At 44.0% G+C, this 16,485-nt stretch overlaps 1 protein-coding gene across 1 annotated transcript in view; it reads left to right on the forward strand.

Annotated features, from left to right (window-relative positions):
* Positions 1-2,230: 2,230 nt before the first annotated feature.
* The window catches only part of DKK3 (dickkopf Wnt signaling pathway inhibitor 3), a 35,991-nt gene continuing 21,736 nt past the window's right edge, over positions 2,231-16,485 (forward strand). Inside the window, exons 1-3 of the mRNA XM_075427483.1 lie at positions 2,231-2,459; positions 4,435-4,572; positions 5,070-5,153. Coding sequence (XP_075283598.1) covers positions 2,271-2,459; positions 4,435-4,572; positions 5,070-5,153 — 411 coding nt within the window. The 5' untranslated portion in view covers positions 2,231-2,270. The remainder of the gene's footprint in view (positions 2,460-4,434; positions 4,573-5,069; positions 5,154-16,485) is intronic.

The raw sequence follows: 16,485 nt of genomic DNA on the forward strand, positions 1-16,485 counted from the left end.
TGCTCCTTCTGATCCTCAGCAATCCTGTTTAAAGTGGAAGTCCCACCAAAAGTTATAGTAGTTTTTCCACTAACCTCAGCTGGAGATAATCTAGGTTTAATGTTTTCAGTATAAGTAATTAAAGTACCTGAGGCCTTGATCAAGGTTGTATTGTCAATATAATTATACAAGTGTAGCTATTTTCTGTACTATTGTGCACACATACCTATAAAGGTGTAATTTTCTACATGGGCACTCAAATTCTCCTCAAAGAAAAATAAACCAGTAACAGTTCTCATGTTAGCTGCACAGTTTGGTATGACTTAACTGTAAATCAAAAAAGTACCTGGTACTAGAATAGGAGTACAGACTTGGGAGTTTATAATAATGCAACCATATTAGAATAAATGTGCACCCCCAAAACTATCCATGTAGATAAATCCTTTTGCATGGGCACTGTGGACTGAGCCAAGAAGGAAAGACAAAGATTAATCATTACAAATCCCAAGTTTTAGGGCCACTACCATCTATGACAATTTTTCCCACTTAGTTTGCAACGTCCCTATACCCAGCAGATCAAGTGATATTGAGGGGAAAAGCACCTAGCTCAAAATACAGGGAAGAGCCGAATCGTGCCAGTAATCACATCAGGCTGCTAGCATAGCACCGTGCCATAATGTATATACCTGCCTTTCAGTAAGGCTAATGAGCTGAGGAACAACATGGGGTCACCGTGAACTAGACCTGCTTCATGTCTTGCAGGCTGAACGCATGAGCAAGCCCCGCCCCCATGCCCTTCCTTACAGACACAGTGTTACAGGTGCAGGGCCTTCAAGCAGCTCCAGCGTGAGGTGCGAATCTAAGCAGTTGCTCTAGGATGCTGCAGGTTGAGCTTCGAAGATGCAGTTTGGCTCAACCAGCTGTAATCGTAGTGAGTGTAAAGCCCTGTGAGCACAAGGACATTATTGTGAAGTAAACCAAGGTGACAGCAGAAAACCAGACGAGCTATTCTGCACTGACTTCAGATGCAGATCTTCCATTCTGGGATACAAATGCACCCTCACCACTCAGCTCAAACCCCGTCCAAACAAAGCTCACTCAAAGGAGCTAGGAAAACTGAGTTCAAGTCCGTTAAACATTTCTCTGCCAATACAGCATTGTTTCATATGCCATATTTCCTGCAATGTGATGGAACTAATATTAATTTATTCCACATAATTCCTAACACTATTATTTAAATTGTGTACTCCAAGAGGTTTACATTTAAAAAATTAAACTGCTGTACCAATAAACTAAGATTTACAGTGTGCCCAGAATGAAACCTTGTGTGGCACTGAACAGAAGTATGGTGTGCTGTGGCTGGGAGACTGAGGGAAGCATTTCCTTCTGGGGACACATGGGCCTTCCCATCTCCGCTGCTCTCTACTGCATTCCACTAGCATTCAGAGCTGACTGAAGCTGCCTCAGTCTGCCAGTAACACTGGATTTTATACTGGTGATTATTGTAATAATACATTTGCAGGAAATTTTCAGGACTTAAATAGTTTCTGCAGAAATACTTTACTCACTATTACCTCTCATCCAGGCTCCAAAATAAAACGAGACATATAGGTCAGTTCTCTCTTGGCACGATGGCAACGTTGACCAGCGAGCCAACTACAGCAAAAACCGCCCATGAAATTCTTGGGTGCAGCACGTGGAGGAAAAACAGTGTGGAACTCAGGGAAGATGCACAGAGATACAAAATGATGATGATGTCTGAAATTTTTGAGACAAAGCGTTTGAAAGGAAACAATCAGGAAGAGTTGGGTGCCGGCCAGCCAGATGCAGGATGCGTCACCTCTCAGAGACCCAGCTGATCCTCGGAGCCGAAATCATCTTTTGAAAAGCTTCGCTGAAGACTGGAAAGCAAAATACATAATGGAGATGTCAAGCAGCTCCCACAATCTTCTTCGAATTAAACCTGTTCACAAAATCAAAAGAAGGAAGGTCTCGGCTCCGAACGGGAAACTCACACTGCTTCTTTCCCTCAGCAGCGCGCCCCCCACCTCCCTCCGCCTCTCGCCCCTCTGTCCTCCCCGCGCCCCCGGGGAAGAGCCGGCGCCCCGCCTCCCCTCTCTCACGCCCGGGACTGCGGGGGCCGGGCCAGGCCACTGTGGGCCGGCGCTGCGGAGCCGGCGGGAGGCTGCGGGGCCGGGCCGGCGCTGCGGAGCCGCCCGCTCCACCCCGCCCCACCTCCGCGCCGCCAGCCCGCACCATTGAGGGGCAGCGGCGGGAGCGGCGCCACCAGCATGCGGCGGGGAGCGGGACCGGGGCCGCGGCGGCGATGGCTGCTGCTGGCGGCCCTGCTGGGGACTCTGTGCTGCGCCGCGGCAGGGGGCGGCGGCCGGAGGCGGGCGGCCAGCCTGGGCGAGATGCTGCGGGAGGTGGAAGCGCTCATGGAGGACACGCAGCACAAGCTGCGCAACGCGGTGCAGGAGGTGAGGGGGCGGCGGGGGGGCCGTGGGGACCCCGCGGGGTGGGGGGGGCCCTTCCTCCCTCCCCCCCCCGGGCCGGGCCGCACCTGCGGGCAGCGCCGCGCGGCGCCAGCCCCTCACCCGCCTTCGTCGATCCCCGGCAGCGGCCGCCGCGCGTCCCCTCAGCGGGGCCGGGCCGGTGCGCGCGGCAGAGAGAGCCGGCGGCCGGCCCCGTCCGCGCCCCCCCGTGAGGAGCCGCTGCCCGAGCCGGCGACCTGCGCGCTTCTCGGCCGGGGGAGCGTGAAAAATTCGTCTAGCTCGGTGTCCGCCGCCGCAAGCCCGCTCGGTGCCGCCGCCCTCCTCAGGCGGGGAGGTGGGAGGCGTGGGGGCTACCGGCGGGAGGTCTCTCCGCTGCTGCTGCGCCGCTGCTTTTCCCCCGGCCGGCTTTCCCGCCCCGCTGTTTTCCTCGCAGCGCCTCTGCGCCCTCCGGCTGCGGTGCGTCCCCGCGGCTCGGCCTGCGCCCTGCCTCTGTAGCCACCCTCCTGCAGCAGTGCAGGCAAACAGTCCTTCTCCATCCTTAAGTGAGAAAGTAACGGTACGTGGCAAGGGGAGGGGTGAAGAGTTAGTTATTGTCTTTGTACAGCAGCAACTAAGACGCAGGAGGTCATCCCAGACCCAGGTTCAAAGGTGTAAGACAGTCCTGAAGACACGTGTGGAGAGGCGGCTAACTTTTGATGTAATGCTGTGTCTTGATCTCAAATTGCTTGCCCAGAATCGCACAGGACCTGTTTCAAAGCTGGGGACTGAGTTTAGACGCCGAGCCATTGTCTTGTATCGCTGTCAAAGCGCTTGTTCCTGCCTTCCCCTTACTTTGCGCTTTTTTTTCCTTCATGTTAAGAATCTTCCTTCCAAGTTCTTTCATTCAAAAATACGTAGTCAGAAAACACCTTTTTCTGACAACCCACTGGGGAAACACACCTCTGCTTACTGTAATTAGATAATTTCTGAACTTTTACTGTCATGTGGACAGTTGCTGAAATCTGCCCTTGTCATCCACTTCATTTAGACTGCAAACCCATTGAGACAAACTTTTTTTAAAAGTATTCTTTACAATGCCAAAAATCTGCTTAGTTATAAATAAGTAATTCCCAAAATTTCTGCCTGTTTTACTCTTCCTATGGTCAGTTCTGGATTGAGGAATGTCTGTATACAGCAGAAAGTATGGATTGTCTGAGCTGTGTCTTAGCAGATAAATGCTTTACACTTAAAAAGGTTTGCGGCTGTCGTTTAAAATAAACAGACATGCCAGAAAGAGAAATTTTGTCTTTGGAAAAATTCTGTTCAGCCTGGCTGACCTTGTGGCCTCTTGTTACAGCAGTTGTAAATAACAAGGGGACACAAGTTATTCAGAGTTTGTGTTTACAGCACTCATGCCCGTTTGCTGAGCTTTTCTGATGCCGAGAGGAGTGTTTTTCTGTGTTGAGTCTTCATCTGGCAAACAAAGACAGCAGGAAATGAAATATAGAATGAAATTCTGGATGTGTGCACCCTGCTCTGTAGAACTGCTTCTGTTGACTTCAAGGGGCTTTGGCTATGTCTGTCCTGCTAGAATATTTTCTCTTCTTTGTCAGATGGAAAAATGTCTTAAGTATTTAGTGGGTTTCTGGGAAAAATAGAAAGCTGGGCTCTTGACCAGCATCAGCCTGTGCAGATACCAAATTGTCACTAATCTTCACACACTTTTTCCTCACAGGGACTGACTTTGGCTTAAACAGTCCAGAGCTCAACGGTTTAGGTTGCCACTGTTTTTCCAGTCTATTAAAAGAGCTGTTGTGGTCATGGTCTGAAACAGCTGAATAAGCGTTCCCGTGCAGGGGGATCTGTGCTAACAGCATCACAGAATTAAAGAGGGTGTTACTGAGGGCTGCACAAGAAGCATTGCTTGTTCTCTTTTGTGTAATTGTTGCTAATTTTCAGTTGGTTTATTTAAATTTGGCAGATGGAAGCTGAAGAGGAAGGGGCAAAAAAACTGTCGGAAGTAAACTTTGAAAACTTACCTCCCAACTACCATAATGAGTCCAACACGGAAACCAGAATTGGTAATAAAACTGTTCAGACTCATCAAGAAATTGATAAGGTATGAGAAAACATATGTAGCAAGCTGCTGGTTCTTACACACCTCTTCTTACAGTTTTGCATGGTTTGGGAAGAAATAAGATAGTTTGGAGCATAAATTTTCCCGATAATAGTTACTTTAGGGTTTTATTGTATCTTATTTGCTTGCCTAATCACTGTGTAGGGGCGCATGTTATAAAAGGATAATGTGAAATGATAATATATTTTTTAAAAAGTGCCTGCTAAAAATAGAACACAGGTACAGCTATTATATGTGTCATAAAAGAATGACCATCTCCCCTTCACTTGGCTTCATTACAGTGACATTTCAAATAGATAAGGAGGTAGCCTTGTCATCTACTTTTTCCCCCCAGATTAGGATTTTATATGAGTGACAACAAAATGGGAAGAAAAGGAGGGGGTGAGAGTGGGTTACTTATTGAAGAATGGAGGACTGAGAGTAACAAAGGACTAATAAAAAATGTAGTTTGATGTTTTGTTTTTCTTTTGCCATATCAGGTTACAAATAACAAAACTGGATCAGCAGTTTTTTCTGAGACAGTTATTACATCTATAAAAGACACAGAAAACAAAAGAAATCATGTAAGTGAACACATTTTTACTTTTGAAAATTAAATAAATACTTTGGCTTCATTATTCAGAAGAAAGTGATATAGTTTGCCTAGCAAAATTTCTCAATGCTGTAAAACATACAAAACCATTAGGGATAAGCAGTCAAAAATGGTTTTGTTTGTGTTTTTTAATTAATTTAACTTGCAGAGTTTCAGTGTTGTGGTTAATGAGGATGCTTGATCTGAATATTCAGTTTGTCAGTCAAATGGAAATGTTGTACTGAAATAGCAAAGATAGTTACATAGCCCTTTCCAGTGAGTGTGGATGAACCGTTAGGATAACAGTGCTTCATGTTTGTCCTCTCTCTGCTCTTGGGTTTCATAAAAACATTGCTTTACAGACTTTTAACGCTAGAAAATAAACCCCAAATTGTCTCTTGTGAGGAGTCTGTGGAACAATATATGGCTCCATTTGCCTTTCAGCCTAGCCTAGGCATGGACAACCAGCTGTGAAATGGCACTTTGGGGAGGGGGAGAGGGACAATAAATCCCCCTCCCCTCTGAAAATATGGTTGTTTAAGGATCCTTGAAGAAGTTGAAAAGGTCAAGAATATCCTTTAGCTGAGTCTTGCAAACACAGGTACATTTGCTAAACATCAGTAGTCCCATGAGAAATTCAGCAAGTACCACTACTTAGAACAACTGTTAGGTTTTCTTTGGTTATAGTCTTACCAAAATGGACTTTTTTAATGCTCTTAGTAAGACAGGACCTGCCAGTGTTTACTCTGATAGCTGGCTTCATCCGACTAATAGTTTGTGGTTTAATTTACTTGAACATGCCCTGGCTTTTTTTAGAGTAACTTTCTTTCAGTTACTTCACAGAAGCAGCTCTTTAACTATTTTAGAAAACATAAAAAAAAATTATGGCAGTAGTTCCTATTTTTAATGGGCATAAAACCTGAAATTAGTGCATCTTTTCTGCTGCCATCCTCTACCTAAGTTTTCCATCTTTTGGCTCATATTTTTATACTGCTGTTAAAGTTTGAGAATATCAAGTAGCAAAATAAAGTTGCGTATGTATACTATACTTTTTTTTTTTACAGTTTTGCAAAGTTTATAGATTAAGTGGTAAGTCAAGGTACAAAATCATAGTATCATAGAATCGTAGACTCATAGAATGGTTTGGGTTGGAAGAGACCTTAAAGATCATCTAGTTCCAACCCCTCTGCCATGGGCAGGGACACCTGCCACTAGACCAGGTTGTTTAAAGCCCCATCCAACCTGGCCTTGAACACTGCCAGGGAGAGGGCAGCCACAGCTTCTCTGGGCAACCTGTTCCAGTGTTTCACCACCCTCATTATAAAGCACTTCTTCCTTATATCCAGTCTAAATCTACCCTCTTTCAGTTCAAAGCCATTACCCCTTGTCCTATCACTATAGGCCCTTGTAAGAAGTCCCTCTCTAGCTTTCTTGCAGGCTCCCTTCAGGTACTGAAAGGCTGCTCAAAGATCTTCCTGGAGCCTTCTCTTCTCCAGGCTGAACAGCCCCAACTCTCTCAGCCTTTCCTCACAAGAGAGCTGTTACATCCCTCTGATGATTTTTGTGGCCCTCTTCTGGACCCTTTCCAACAGGTCCATGTCTTTCCTGTGCTGAGGGCTCCAGAGCTGGACGCAGGACTGCAGGTGGGATTGCACCAGAGCGGAGCAGAGGGGCAGAATTCCCTCTCTTGACCTGCTGGCCATGCTTCTTTTATGCAGTCCAGGATGTGGTTGGCCTTCTGGGCTGTGAGTGCACACTGCCAGGTCATGTTGAGCTTCTCATCAACTAGCAACCCGAAGTCCTTCTCCCCAGGGCTGCTCTCAATCTGTTCTCTGTCCGGCCTGTATTTGTATTTGGGATTACCCTACCCATGTGCAGGACCTTGCACTTGTCCTTGTTGAACTTCATGAGGTTCGCACAGGCCCACCTCTCAATCCTGTCCAGGTCCCTCTGGATGGCATCTTGTCCCTGCAGCGTGCTGAAAGCTTTGTGTCATCTGCAGACTTGCTGAGGGTGCACTTGGTCCCTCTGTCCATGTCGCCGACAAAGATGTTAAACAGCACCAGTCCCAATACTGACCCCTGAGTAACGCCTCGTCACTGGTCTCCACTTGGATATCTAGCTGTTGACCGCCACTCTTTGAGTGTGACCATCCAGCCAATTCCCTATCCACCAAGTGGTCCATCCATCAAATCCATATCTCTCCAATTTAGAGACAAGGATGTCATGTGGGACAGTGTCACCTGCTTTGCACAAGTCCAGGTAGATGACATCAGTTGCTGTTCCCTTATCCACCAATGCTGTAACCCCGTCGTAGAAGGCCACCAAATTTGTCAGGCACGATTTGCCCGTAGTGAAGCCATGTTGGCTGTCAGCAATCACCTCCTTATTTTGCGTGTGCCTGAGCATAGTTTCCAGGATGATCTGCTCCGTGATCTTGCCAGGCACAGAGGTGAGCCTGACTGGCCTGTAGTACCCTGGGTCTTCCTTTTTTCCCTTGTTAATAATGGGGTTTGTGTTTCCCCATTTCCAGTCAGTGGGAACTTCACTGGACTGCCATGACTTCTCAAGTGTGATGGATGGTGACTTAACAAAATAAATTGCAACTATTCTAAGCTACAGCTTGGTTTTATACAAAGTGTTAACATATTCCACAATGCTTTTTAATAATGAGATACGTGTAATGAAGGCAATCCAAGTGTTACTTTCAAGCAAATATGGTCATCATCTTCAAACCTAGTGTACAAAGGCAAACTTTTCAACCTTCTTAGCACTGGGACACAACACTGGTGTTGTTTCATAATGTATTTGGCTTGCTTTTGGTGTCTAATCATTCTTCACAGCTGTAAAAAATATTTCTAAATTAGCTTTCTCCAACGATCATATGAAGTTCCTTATAAGCTTCATATATCAAGTGACATAATCTGCATTTTCCTTATGGGAAGGTTGTCTCACTTGCCAAGCTAGTGCTGCATCCAGAACAAATACCGTTATTAGTCTTCCAGCTGAAGGATTTGAGGGCTGAATATAAATTTTTGACAAACTTCATGGTGGCAGACTTTATTCAGTTATGAAGTAAGCCTATTCAGAACTGATCATCTTAACTCCTAATCATTTAAATCCCGGGGTGCTTTATTCATCAACATCCTTACTGCAGCAGCTGCTGAGGCAAAACTACATTTTGTTAATGTTTGTTTCCCCTCTAACACTCACTTTGAACTTTCAGCATGCCTGTGGTACAAACACCTTATTTAGAGGTTGCCAAGTTAGAGAAAAAGCTAAATGGGAAAAGCAACCAACAGTTGTATTTGATTCTTACTTAAGGAGAGCAGGCAAATTCGCATTTATTAGTATGACTAAGAGATGCCTAACAGAAGTAAATTTGAAAATTCTTCAAAACTTTGAACATTAAGGAGGAATATGAGTTACTTAGGGTACTACAAGGATAAAGAACTGTTGTAGGAGTAATGGCATGAGACAGTATTGGAAAATTTGGGTTATAGCAAGAAAAACGTGCTGCCAAGGAGAGATCTACCAACTGGAAGAAAAATTTTGTCCAAACGAAAAAGCACCATTGCTTAGCACTGTAAACTGAGCTGCAGAAAACTTTGCACTGGCGGCTTAGGTCATTTTTGTATACATGAATTGTCATACTTGAAGGGTCATATGACATTGTGGGACATCTCAGTCACTTTCCATGCCACAGGCTTCACAGACTGCTGGATGGTAGAAGGGTAATTCTGCTTCTTTGCTTCTTATTTTACATGTTAGGAAGAAAGTAATACATGTATAGGTTTTGTATTCTCCAGACAGTTTAAAATAGAAAACTTTTGGAATCTGTTTGGAGATTATCTCAGTGGATCTCTAAATACAGCTAGTATATGCTGTTCGGTAATACACATCCTTAATATCCATCAGTGATTCATCCTGCTGTGTAGTATAACGCAACGAGTGGTTTGTAGAATTGTAGCTATAAGTATGGACAGTCATTTGAAAAGGGTGACACTGACATTTTGTTCTGGGGACTGAGAATTTGGTAGAAGAGGCTGCAGGGAGCTAGACATTGGTAACAGGACCTCTGTTCTGATGCTACTCCCATAGCATTCAGATTGGGGCCTCTTTAGAACAGCACTTTTGTTTTTATTTTCAGTCTGCCAGGTAAAAGAAATAGGCACATGCTATCACACAAGCTCAACTTCTATGCTTGCAGGGAAACCGAATGCTGAAAACTAAACCTGTTTCACAGGTTCAGTTTATAGGCTTAGCTTGTAAAAGTTAAGGATTCCCACAGCTCCTGCACTTTAGGTACAAAATTGGGTGGTAAATAGAAGAACTCATCACACACCTTAGCAAACCACCTGCTCTGAAATGTATACTCTATATAATTTATTACTGCAGCAATTAGTAATAACTGGAACTCTGCAACCCTCAGTTCACATTTATTCTTTGAGCCAAGTTAAAAGCCACTGAAATCACTGAAAGTTTTTCCAGTGACATTTCTAGGCTTTGAGACATGATGCAAAAGCCTCACAGGTAGGCAAAGATGTGTCTTGCAATGGGTCTGTGATGCAATAGTAAATCCACATATTGGCTGGAATAAAATTTGGCACTGGAGAAGCAACTTCATGGAAAATAGGTTGTGTCTGCTTTTTAAATCACAGTGCCTATGCCACTGCTATGTCCTCCTGCAAACAGGTACAAATGCACATATATATAGTGCATATAAATATATGTAAGTATATACTCATACATACAGTGCAGATAGATACACTATTACAGAAACATAAGGCATAATCTTACACACCTACACACTTTTCCCTCTCGGACAGTATTTCTTCTTGGCTTTGCATCACAGAAGTGTTCTCTTTAGACTGTGTTCTTTGTCACTGAATGGCTTACTTGACAGTATTTTGATGGCCAGAAGAATATTAGTGTTTTAAGTCTCCAGAAGAGGGATTGGGCTGCTTGCTGTTTCTGGCAATGCGATCCAGTTCTTCAGAGGTGCTGCATTATTTGGAGGTATCATTTACATTCCCAGACTTACATTCACTTTCTCAGATGTCAGTGAGGACTGATGGTCACCAGCATAGATGTCAGGCTTTGATCCAACAGTCTTGTATCTTTTAAGAGGCCGAATACAGATAGGAGGTAGCTGGATGTGCATGTTTTTATGTCTGTGCAGGGTGTTACATCCACTTGCTCCTGGGTTTAAGGATCAAATACTCTATATTTTACTTCTCCAGGGGACATTGTTTAGCAAATTAATAGAATATTTCCAGTAGTAAGCTCAAATATAGAACACAGATAAAGTAATAGAACCCTTTATTACCATAGGAAAATCAAAATCTTTTCTAGCTTCTTGACTAGTCCTATTTGAGTTGATACATTAGCCTAACCAATCAAAAACAAGCATGAAAAATAAATGGAAACAAAACTGATATTGGTAAGATCTGCTGCACACGAATTAGTTGCATTTTGTCTCAGTTGCGTTCAGAGTAGTATTTTATGTAAGCTCTCTTCTAATTCAGAGCTAGTGTACCTAAAATCTTTTTGTCTGTATTAATTTGATAAATAAGAATAGCAACAGCTTCTTTTTAGCAAGTCTTTTTTTTCAAACTTTAATAGTACACCTCGTTGCTTTCAATTCTCTTCCTTGAAACAGATTTTTAAAGATGCTAATGTCTAGGGAGAGTGTACCAAGGAACTGGAAGAGTATCGTGCGTTTCTCATTTGGCTTTGACACTATAAAAAACGTTCCTTTCTTTTGCCTGTCCTCGATCGTAGAGGCTTTTCAGGGCATGACTGCACATTCTCATTAGTTGCACAGTACAGGTCAAAGTTTCTTTGTGGGAGAGGAAGGAGAGGTGCCTTCAGTGTGGTTCTGTGGAAGGTGGGTGTGTGCCTCTACACACACATGTATTTGGCACCCACCTTCTGCAAATACAGCAGCAGGTTAGTAAGTAGTTTCAAACTCTGAGGTTCTTAGGAGAGAGACCTCATGATACCATGTGTTTATTTCCATGGTTAGAGGCTGCTGGTTGGATCCCTGCAGCTCTGCGCGGGAAGAACTGTATCGCTGTGGAACTGCTTTTACAAGCTGACTTGGCAGGTTCTGAAAGTGACCGTTGTTCAGGTCCCCATCTCTAGAGACAGAATGGATAGCATCCCCATTATAATGGCCTTATTTAAAGCATTTTTCAGCCTTTATCTTTAGTCTCATAGTAAAATAGTAATAAGAAAGAAAACAGTGGAAGAATTGAACATTAATCTCTGGGGTTCTATTTCCCCCTTTTCTAGAGAAAAATCTGTTTTAAATGGCCAAGCTGTAGCACATCATAACCAAGCTTCCACTTCTCTGCACATATTCAGAACTGCTAAAGTAATCGCTTGATTCCTATTTGAGCAACTGTTATATTATTTCACTAAACATGTTCTCAGCCACATATACTGGAGTTGCTCTCTGTGAGATTCATACAGCTCCAGGGAGAGGAGTTCCTGCTACTGCTGAAGAGAAAAGGAGCTTTGAAAGTTGAGGAGGAAGCACTAATGGAATGGAAATAGCTCATGAGGACAAGTAGCTTGTGTTCATTAGAGTAGAAAATGATGTGGAGAACGGTACAAAGCAAAAGAGGAGGTAGCCAAAGATGAGAAAAATTGTGCAATTAGTATTTTGAATTGTTCTTATTTATCTGGAATACTTTTAGGTTATTAATCTTGGTGTAGAGCGAGGGACATATCCTTCTTGTATGAAAGGTGTGATGGAGTGTGCACGTACCTCTGAGTATTCATATGTAACTCCATAAGCAGCAAATGCTTCTTAGTGATGTAAAAGCTATTAACAGATTTAATTTAGCTCATGGATGATGGCCCAATTGTCAGTCACAGTGCATCTCTAAACCCAACATTTTTACTGGTCATCTGATGTTCACTGGACTATAGCCAAAAAAATCTGAATGTTAGTCTCAATGAATGGAAAGACCGCCATAAGGAGTTTGAAGAACATGTGTTGCCTCTGATCCTGCGTGAAGAAACTTATTCGAGGAAGAATGTGGGCAATCTCTGTAACTGCCAGCTGAGGTGTGTGTCCTACAGCTCAGTGTCCACATCTTTATTTACTGAACTTGGTCGATTCTGAACTGGCTGGTTTTCTTGGGAGACAGTGCTGCGTAGAAAGTTATGGATCCACCCAGAGAATCAGGAATGAATGGTGTGTACAAACATAAGATGGTTTTGTAATACTATAGTGCTGCAGTAGTCATGTGGAGAAAAGTGAGACTGCAGTTTCCATGGACTCAGGTATCATTCTTGGTGACCCTGAACAAACAAGCAGGTGTAAACAGCTGCTAGACCTTATCAGAGTGAAAAGAATGAAGGTGCCTGTTGCTGCAAGGTGAGGCAAATCAGGCAGGTATTTTGGCTGAAAACACACATCCAAAGGTCAGAGAAGACAGATCATTATCACTTTTTTGTCTTAAATAGTGGCTTGGATTTACAGGCAAATAACTGATGCAACAGCAAAGGGGTTACTCCTAATGAAAGGTGTCAAATCCTGCTCTCGTTTGTATCAGTGGAAGTCTAAAGTAATTCAGATAACAAGTAAATCTACTTTGCTAGTAGTGAAAAAAAAATTACAAGAGTGATTAGAAGTTCTTTCGTATTTCCTATTGGTCTAGCTTAGTGTAAGTTTTTTCTGTCAAGTTAGACAAAAAACAATGTGTAGTACTGACAGATACTCGGAAAATAACATTCTGCATTGGTAATTCATGTCTATGCCTGTGTTTAGAATTGTTTTAAAATTTACCAGGTCCTCGTGTGCTGTAATGTGGTATTTTTATTCCAGTTAAACTCCAAAGAAAAAGAATATTTTTATGCAAAATCTAGTTGCCTGAAGAACTGCCTCACCATTTTTTTCTATCTGGTCTGTTACTCTTCAAGTAGCTAAACATTGAATAGAGAAAGATTTTGCTGGAATAAATTTCTCCTCCCCCAAAATAAGCTATCACTGTTTGACAGTAACAGTGCCTAGAACTGATTCAATGTTCTAGGTGATGGTGTTAGTAAAAACACAACAGTAAACCAGTAACTTTATCTCCAGAAGGCTGCAAAACAGACTTTCTCTTAAAGAGTTAGTGCCCACCCACTGCTTCATCAGTGTCCATCTGAGAACCAGGCACTGCTTCTAAAGCTTACAGCATTCTTATTAGTTGTGAAAATAAACTCTGGCTTGTCTGAAACTTTTCGGCTGTGGGGAGGTATGCATCATGTTCAGTTATCTGCTTCTGCCTTGTTTGCATATTGGTTGGTAGAACTCTTCTGCAAACAAGCTGTGGTAAGGGAGCAGTGTAAATCAAAGACCGGTTGTTCACCATTTCCCTGGTTTTGGTTCAGCCTTCTCACACATATCATGCCGAGTTTAGGGAACCAAGGCTGTCCAAATGTCTTTTACAGATCATGTCGAAGTTGTATGGAGATACAAAAACACATCACCATGAATGCTTTTACTTTCTGCCTCTACTAGATCTACCTATTTATTCTAAGAGAAGTTAAATGGTTTTTTATCTTCTCTATAAGGTAACAGATACAGTCAGGACAGTGAATCTTTTGTGTGGGCTGGTGACAATTCTGTGATCTACTGATGTCTGTTAAGAGATCATAGTATGGACTGTCTTTAGACAGCAGTGAAAGTTCTTCAGCAATGTTTCTTTCCTCTGGTCAGGCTATGTAACAAAATTAATCACAGGAGAGGAAAAGCTTTAAGGCAAAAGAGAAATTTTTCCCGCTGTTTTTGATTCCATGGTTTAATCCATTGGCTCCAGCAGATGCTTATTTGAGATTTTAGATGAAACCATGTAATATAATTAAGCAGCAAGCTTTAGCTGGTAGGGTAACAACAGTAGCAAAGGCTTTAGAAAATACAGGCTACAGTACTGGATTTAAAGCATAAATGTTTTGTCTTTTTTTTTATTTACATCTGTTATAATCTTAGAATTATTGAGATACAAAGGATACAGATGAATGGATTAAATCTGCAGCTGGTTTACATCTTTATTGTCATATGTAAGGTGGCAGAATGGTACCAATTTGCCATGGCTGGGAGGTTGGCCCAGTAACACGTAGTTCCGTATTCGATGAGCCTAAGTCTTCTCTAACCTTTTCCTGGACTGTAAGGTGGGGTAGATTCATCACAATAAATAGAATGACACTAGTTTTACACCAGTGAGTAGGAGGAGACAGAATGAATGTGATCTGTGATTGCTTGGCCTTCTGTGAAGTTGTTTATGGTCAGGAAGATGTGTGAGATGCTACTAGCTTGATGGTGTTTTGTACTACAATTTACTAAGGTAAACCATAGTAATTGAAGGAAGGTTGTGAATGTACACCAATCCACGCAGCATGGTCAATAAACAGGAGGAGCGGGAAGCCACTGTACAGCAGGACAGCTATGACTTGGTCACCATCACAGAAACGTGGTGGGATGACTCTTATGACAGGAGTGCTTTGATGGATGGCTATAAGCTCTTCCGAAGGGATAGGTGAGGAAAGAGGCGGTGGGGTGACTCTGGACGTTAGGGACTGCTTTGACTGTATACAGCTCAACTATTGTGATGACAAGGTTGAGTGCTTATGGGTAAAGATGAGGGGGAAAGCCAACAAGGCAGACATCCTGCTGGGAGTCTGTTATAGACCACCCAACCGGGATGAAGAGGCAGATGAAGTTTTCTACAAGTGGCTGGCAGAAGTCTTATGATCGCTAGCCCTTGTTCTCATGGAGGACTTTAACTTACCGGACATCTGCTGGAATTACAACACAGCAGCAAGGAAACAGTCTAGGAGGTTCCTGGAGTGTGTGAAGGATAACTTCCTGATGCAGCTGGTAAGTGAGCCTACCAGGGGAAGTGCCTCACTAGACCTGTTGTTTACTAACAGAGAAGGACTGGTGGGAGATGTGGTGGTTGGAGGCCTCTTGGGCTTAGCGACCATGAAATGATAGAGCTCTCAGTTCGTGGTGAGGTTAAGAGGGGGGCCAGCAAAACCACCACCATGATCTTACAGAGGGCAGACTTTGGCCTGTTCAGGATGCTGGTTAAGAGGGTCCCCTGGAAGAGAGTCCTGAAGGACAAAGGGGTCCAGGAAGGCTGGACGTTCTTCAAAGAGGTAGTCTTAAAGGCACAGGAGCTGGCTGTCCCCATGTACTGCAAGATGAACCAGCGGGGAAGACAACCAGCCTGGCTGAACAGGGCACTTTTGCTGGGACTCAGGAAAAAAAGGAGGGTCTACCACTTGTGGAAGAAAGGGGAGGCGGCTCAAGAAGAGTGCAGGGGTCTCATTAGGTCATGCAGAGAGGAAATTAGAAAGGCAAAAGCCCAGCTAGAACTCAGGCTGGCCACTGTTGTAAGGGACAACAAAAAATGTTTTTACAAATACATTAACCACAAAAAGAAGGCCAAGGAGAGTCTCCATCCCTTACTGGATGCGGGGGGGAATATTGCCAAGAAGGATGAGGAAAAGGCTGAGGTACTTAATGGCTTCTTTGTCTCAGTCTTTAATAGTCAGACTGGTTATTCCCAGGGTAGTCATCCCCCAGTGCTGGAAGACAGGGATGGAGAGTGGAACAAACCTTCCATAATCCAGGAGGAAGCAGTTAACGACCTCCTACGCCACCTGGACGCTTACAAGTCTATGGGGCCGGATGGGATCCACCCAAGAGTGCTGAGGGAACTGGCGGAGGAGCTGGCCAAGCCACTCTCTGTCATCTATCAGCAGTCCTGGCTACCAGGGGAGGTCCCAGATGACTGGAGGATCGCCAGTGTAACACCTATCTACAAGAAGGGCCAGAAGGAGGATCCTGGGAACTACAGGCCTGTCAGCCTGACCTCGGTGCCAGGCAAGATTATGGAGCAGCTCGAGTGCACTCACTGGGCATGTGAAGGACAACCAGGGCATCAGGCCCAGCCAGCATGGGTTCATGAAAGGCAGGTCCTGCTTGACCAACCTGATCTCCTTCTATGACCAGGTGACCTGCTTAGTGGATGAGGGAAAGGCTGTGGATGTTGTCTACCTGGATTTTAATAAGGCCTTTGACACTGTTTCCCACAGCATCCTCCTGGAGAAACTAGCTGCCCGTGGTTTGGATGGGTGTACTCTCTGCTGGATAAAGAACTGGCTGAATGGCCGAGAGCAGAGTGGTGGTGAATGGAGTTAAATCCAGCTGGCGGCCGGTCATGAGTGGTGTCCCCCAGGGCTCCGTTTTGGGTCCGGTCTTGTTTAGCATATTTATCAATGATCTGGATGAGGGGATTGAGTGCTCCCTCAGTAAGTTTGCA

The sequence above is a fragment of the Opisthocomus hoazin genome, chromosome 7 (genome assembly GCF_030867145.1).
Source record: "Opisthocomus hoazin isolate bOpiHoa1 chromosome 7, bOpiHoa1.hap1, whole genome shotgun sequence".
Classification (NCBI taxonomy): Eukaryota; Metazoa; Chordata; class Aves; order Opisthocomiformes; family Opisthocomidae; genus Opisthocomus; species Opisthocomus hoazin.